At 49.5% G+C, this 5,913-nt stretch overlaps 1 protein-coding gene across 5 annotated transcripts in view; it reads left to right on the top strand.

The window, feature by feature from the left end:
• Window positions 1-5,891, top strand: part of BCL2L11 (BCL2 like 11) — a 65,313-nt gene extending 59,422 nt beyond the window's left edge. For 3 of the 5 annotated variants that reach the window (XM_012556056.2, XM_023734426.1, XM_023734431.1), the window contains one exon: window positions 2,833-5,891. In XM_012556056.2, the coding sequence (XP_012411510.1) occupies window positions 2,833-2,931 (99 nt within the window). In that variant the 3' untranslated portion in view covers window positions 2,932-5,891. The remainder of the gene's footprint in view (window positions 1-2,832) is intronic. The other 2 variants (XM_023734427.1, XM_023734433.1) reach the window with 2 other exon arrangements.
• Window positions 5,892-5,913: the final 22 nt, after the last annotated feature.

Below are 5,913 nucleotides of genomic sequence, written 5' to 3' on the forward strand. Positions count from 1 at the left end.
AGCTGTGGCCGTCTGCGCGGGCTGGTTGTCCTGCTGTAGTGTTCACACGCAGCTGCGGCTCTTGTGACACCTGGCCTGTGCTTGTGCGTCAGTCCTGGACCACGTGCACCTGTCAGCCTTGCTCATCTGTGGGGCTGTAGGAATTAGGGCAGCGAGCTGCCTGAAACAGGAGCTGTCTGTGCTCCAGCTGTTTGCCAAGGTGTGGAGCGTAAACCCAAGCCAGGAGCAGCTTTAGCCACTGTGCCAGCTGTCAGGGATTTTCTGGACCAGCACAGCGCTCTTTTTGAATCTGTGGTAAGTGGCTTCCTCCATTGAATGTTGTCCAGAAACAATTGTTCACTGGCTGAGAAGCGTGGGTGGTGGTGTCACGCCTGGTGTCTGAGAGCGGGCCGCCGTGGTCCTGGCTCACCGAGCTGTGTGTCCCTGACTTGTGCACACCATCTCGTCCCTACCAACTAGCTTCCTCTGTGTCAAGTATTGGGCATTCCTTTTGCCAAAATTTCGTAGGTGTGATTTTTCTTAAAAATAAGAAATTCGGGAATTAGAGAATTAAAGAGGAGTGCCCCACCCCCACCCACATGTTTTTGAATGTCCATATCATTTACATTTGAAATGAAAGCAGAACTCTAAACACTAGGGTGGAATTCTCCTGTGAGGTGTCTTTCTTTTAGCTGTGGTCACCGTAACAGCCTCCTCAGAGGGTAGCATCAGTACTAGAATATGAAATTTACTCCTGGCAAGTGTAAGCAGTTTAGGGTCCATCCCCATTGTGACTATGGATACCCAGTCAGGCCCCATTCTCCGGGCCCCCTGAGGACAGTGGTGACATCAGGGTTCACGGGGAGATTCACCATCTTGAAGCAGTCGCTCAGCCTCCCACTGTGTAGTTTCTTCATTTTAGTAAGCTGTGGTTTTATTTTGAATCAGCCTCTTTCAGCCTGTTAATATTAACTAAACTAAAATTAACCTTCCTCTGAATTATTCTCACATAGAAGCAGCAAAGTAATTTTGAAAGTTAAATCAAAACAAGGAAATCTTGTGTGTAAAAAAGATAAAAATCACAGACGGTGGTTACAGAGTACCTCTACAGGAGTTCTTACATAAAGCTGATTTCCTCCCATCTTGTTATGGAAGGAAAACTGGAAGTGTCCGGGCCTTATCACCATCCCATTATGTCAAACCAGTGCTCGGGAGCTTGTGTAGACAGTTGAGAGAAGGCAGGTCCTGTGGCAGCTGGTATCGAGGGGTAATGTTTTGGATCTGGAGGGGACGGTTATTCTTGGCCTGATTCCTGGCCGTGGTTCCTGTGATAGTTGAAAGCTCCCCCCGCCGGAACGAGAAGGGGGCTCGTGGAGGGCCGTAGCCCTGGCACGCTGGTCTCGTGTGTGCGTTACTCGCTGAGGGAAGGACCAGTGTCGATTTCAGGCTGGAACGGTGAAACGGGTTGCAGCCCTTGTGTTCGGGCAGGAGTGTCCTGTTCCCTTCGTTGGCTGTTGCGAGTTTACAGCTCACACTCACAGTGCAGAGGGCAGTAGCGGCCCAGTGGTAGATTTCTCCCCCTCCACGCGGGAGACCTGGGTTCCGGCCGTGCACCTCATATGCGGCCACCACCCGTCTGTCCTTGGAGGCTGGTGTGTCGCTGTGACGATGAACAGGGCTCAGTGGAGCTTGCAGACTAAGACGGACTAGGGAGAAAGGCCTGTTGATCTACTTCTGAAAATCCGTCATTGAAAACCCCGTGGAGTACACGGGTCTGATCTGCAACCGATCCAGGGGATGGCGCAGGGCTGGGCAGCATTTTGTTCTGTTGTGTGTGGGTTGCCATGAGTCGGGGCCAACTTGAAGGCCACTGACAACCACAGCAACACTTACTAGCCCTGTAAAATGGACTCTAACTCGAAATCGGGCGCCCTCGGAGACCTGAGAGCCTCTGAAACCTTTCAGTAAGTTGGCATCGTCCCTGTTCTGTTTTTGTTGTTTTAAAGTTTTTCACAGATTGTGGTAAATAGATGGTGGTCACTGGAAAAGAAGCTTTTTTTTTTTTTAATTTAATTGCTCCTCTCTGCACTAGGTGTGGGGAGCTTGAGGCCGACCCCCCCGTCTCACGGTGGGCACCGTGCCGGGCCACAGTGTTTACCCAGCGACGCCGCTCGGGAGCAGCCCAAGGGGCAGGGTGCGTTGGTGCTAGCACAGCGTCTGTGCTTTATTTAGCTTCTTGGGGCAAATTACACCAAATCACGGGTTTCTTAAATAAATGACAGCTACCAGAAATTCACCCTTGTGGGAATCTGAGGCGTATTTGAATGTCAGTAACTTGGATTGTCAAATGGTTACTTCAGATCTGCCCAGGTCATTCCCCCCTTTCTTTGCCCCACCCCCTTTTCATTGGGCACCAACTTCAGGGACGTGGGGTGCTTTCCCCAGGTGCCGCTCTGGAGGTTGTGGAGGTGTTGGTTTGCAAGCAGCTGATCAGTTTTCCTGAACCAGGTGGTACTGGCCAGTGATGGAGCTGCCTGCACGTGGCTGTTGGGGGGCAGGCTGGGCTGTGGGGGTTCTGAGTTTCCCAAACACTGTTTTCATTGCTTTTTTAAGAGGAAGAAAAACATCATTTGGGATTCCTGCCCTTTTTGTAGTATCCTCTTCCCTTTGCAGGGGAAATAGAAGTGAGTTAGTTGTCTCAGGGAAGCGTTGGTTCTTTGAGGACACAGCAGTCTTTAAGGGGTCCCTTCCATAACTATTAAGATGGGATTGACTGTTCATTTAAATATGTGCCACATCCCCCCCCCCCAAAGAATCATAGGAAACTAAAACGTTTTCCTTTTGCTATTCCAGGTTTTCTTAAATAATTACCAGGCAGCCGGAAACCACCCAGAAGTGGTCATCTTACGACTGTTACGCTCTCTCGCTCGTCTGGTGTGGAGGATGCAGTGACGGCCCTTCCTGCAGCAGAGTTGTGCGCAGACATTCCGCGGGTCACAGCAGCATGTCCGAGCACCAGGGTCTCTGCCGGTCCATGCAGCCCGCGATCCTCCGCAGAGGAGGGTGCAGAGGGGCGTGCGACCCCGGTCCTGACGCCGCCTCGCTGCGCGTGGACTTGACCTGCTCCTCAGTGTGTGGCAGCTGGTTGTGAATGTAAATGTCGGTGGATTTTTTTTTTTTTTTAAGTGTACAAATCGCGGTTTTTTGGAGCAGGACTTTATGCAGGAATGGTGTTTACATGCGGTGTGTTCTTTTCACCTTCTTTAGTAGAACAGGTTTTCAGCAAAAGGAAATGGAAGCTTTTTGACAAACTCCTGAAGGATTTTTTACTAAAATTTGGAGAACGTGTTGCCCACTCTTAGAGGGTTGTGTGAAATCGTGCAGAGGGGACTGAGCCAGCTGACTTACAGAGCTGCCTTCATTTGTTTTAGAGATTACTGTACAGAGTTTTTAAACAGGGAGGGATGTGATAGGCCCCCCTTACTTCCCTAGCATTGCCTCTTCCTATGACCTTTTTTTAATTATTATTATTGATACCAAAAGAGTTCTTATGAAATGGAACTGATGAAGGGCAGAGGGTCTGCAGCCAGCCTGCACTGACGTCCTCTCCCGTGTTGTAAATACTCACTCACCTCCTTAAATGCAGCTGCATCTGTGGCCGAGCTCCACGCTCTTTCGGTGTGTTTTTCCTGGTCTCCTTTTGTGACGCTCCTGTTGTCTTTCTGGGCAGTGATGCACAGATGTGGTCCAGTGTATTTTCCTAATAAAAGTCAGAACGAGAGGTGGAATCTGCCTGTATCACACACAGCCCCATCTGTCGGTTGTTACCACGAGCCGGGAGGTGCTTGGTGGTGTTCATTTAGTCTCGATGGGCGTGTCAGAAGTGTTGTGAGGCGGTAACAGCAGCAGTAAAAGCAGACAGCGTAGTACGTACTACACCCCTTTGTACCGCTGGCCTTCCTGGGAACAGGCCTGTCACAGGGTGAGCCCCACACGACGCCCCCGAGAGTCCACACCCCCGTGTAGCACAGTCCCTGCTGGCGCTGTCCACGCACAGTGGCCAGCTGAGTGGGCACGGCATGGGTGCGGGTGGGCTCCAGTGGCCATTTCTGGTGCAGCCCTGGCTGTGGTCCATTTAGAGCCCACCTGACCTTAGATGCCTGATGCTTGGTCCCCACTCCTCTGAATCCACCTTGAAATGTAGGCTTAATTCAGGTTTCACCAGTGCCGTAGACACACTCAATGGGGCCGAGTCTGAAATGACCCCTCAGCCCTCTGCCAGATGTCATTTTTACTTCCTCCATTTCTCTTGTGACAGTTGGATGCTGCCGGCCCCCTGTGTGTCCACGGCTGCAGCTGGTCCCCTCTGGCCAGGCCCCTCCCTGCCCCAGCAGGGAGCGGGAGGCCCCCCTCCCAGTCAGCCATCACAGAGGCGTTCAGACAGCGAGGGGGACCCAAGAAACAGACGAGGGAGCAGTGAAGGAGCCGGGGGAGATCCTTCTGTGAACCCTATAACTTACACAATTTTCGAAAACTCAGATTATTGAACGGCTTTTTAAAAGAAGTATGTGAATTTTCAAATGAGTCCGCAGTGCCAACAACTGTTGTGTTTGCTTTTGCCCCACATTGGACCAGTGTTTTCATGATTAAATTGAGTGGGAAATCCAGTCATTTGTATCTTTATAATTTTATACATATTGCATACTCACTCTTTCCTTTAGGTAGCGATAGTTTGATTGCAAATATTCCCGCCATCTTCCCCCCGCCCCAGCCCACCCCAGAGGTCTCCTTGGGGTTTTGAATATTTTTTAAGCTGTGTTGGATCTTTGCTTGTGTTCTTGATGTGTTTTGAACTCCTTCGTAGGGTCACAAAGTCCGCGGTTCCTAGGAGGTGTTAGAAATGCAGCCGTGGACCTGCTGGACACACACACCAAAGATGTATTTGGTTCTGGGCCATCCCCTCCCAGGATCCCCATAGTCACGTGCCAGTCTTCCCGGCTGGAGCACTTTAGTCTGTTTATTCAGCCCCGCGGCTCCGGGGAGCAATGCAGCGCATCCCAGGACGGACACGGGGTTCTGCTGCCCTGTGCCCGAGGGCCGTGACACCTCTTTGTCATGGCAGCCTCTGGGCTGGCCCATGGGAGCAGCTCGTGAGGAATAAGAGGTTCTATGAATTGTAGAAGTGTTCAAGGACAGGATGTTAGCCAGGATGTGAGAGACGGTGAGATGTCTCTGTACTGTATGTATCTGTTCATCAAGATGCCTCCCTGCAGAAAGTGTACCTACTACCGTGGGTATGCCTTTTCCTTTTTTTTTTTCTTTAACTTGGTAGAAAAAAATCAGTAGACCCCTTTTTTGAAAAGTTAACGTGGCTTTCGTGCCTTGACAACCTCTACCCACGTGAGGTTTGTAGAAAGTGTCCTGTGGCTTCACGATGAAATGCAATAAAAACAGAGCGACTTCATAGACGAGTCTTCCAATGACCCATCCTCCTTCCTAACCCGCGGAGATGATTTCATGAAGAATTTCTTTGGTTGTGGAGAAGCTAGTTTAAAATTCCTTCTGATCAGAACAAATGTATACAGTAGAATACGTTTTTCTCCTGTTTCCCCTTCTTAATATTGTATATATTTGACTATTTATTAGATTAGGAGATCATATTTTACTTATCAACTGAGCCAAATGTCTGTGCAATTGTGTTTTCTTTACCTTTCTTGTAAAATTTTGTACAGCTAAGTAAAAATCACTGTTTTTCTAAACTTTTTCAGAATTGAGGTTGTAAATATTGTAGATTCCCTTTCTGTGTAACAGTGTGCCCTACTGTTTCATAATGCTGTAACTTGTAGAAGTATTGTATATTTATTTTCTGCTTATTTAAAGTCTGAAGTTCTGAAAAGTGTTGACTTCCCTGCCCCCATCCCCTGCTGTCCCTCT

Source organism: Trichechus manatus, unplaced genomic scaffold (genome assembly GCF_000243295.1).
Source record: "Trichechus manatus latirostris isolate Lorelei unplaced genomic scaffold, TriManLat1.0 scaffold00004, whole genome shotgun sequence".
Taxonomy (NCBI): Eukaryota; Metazoa; Chordata; class Mammalia; order Sirenia; family Trichechidae; genus Trichechus; species Trichechus manatus.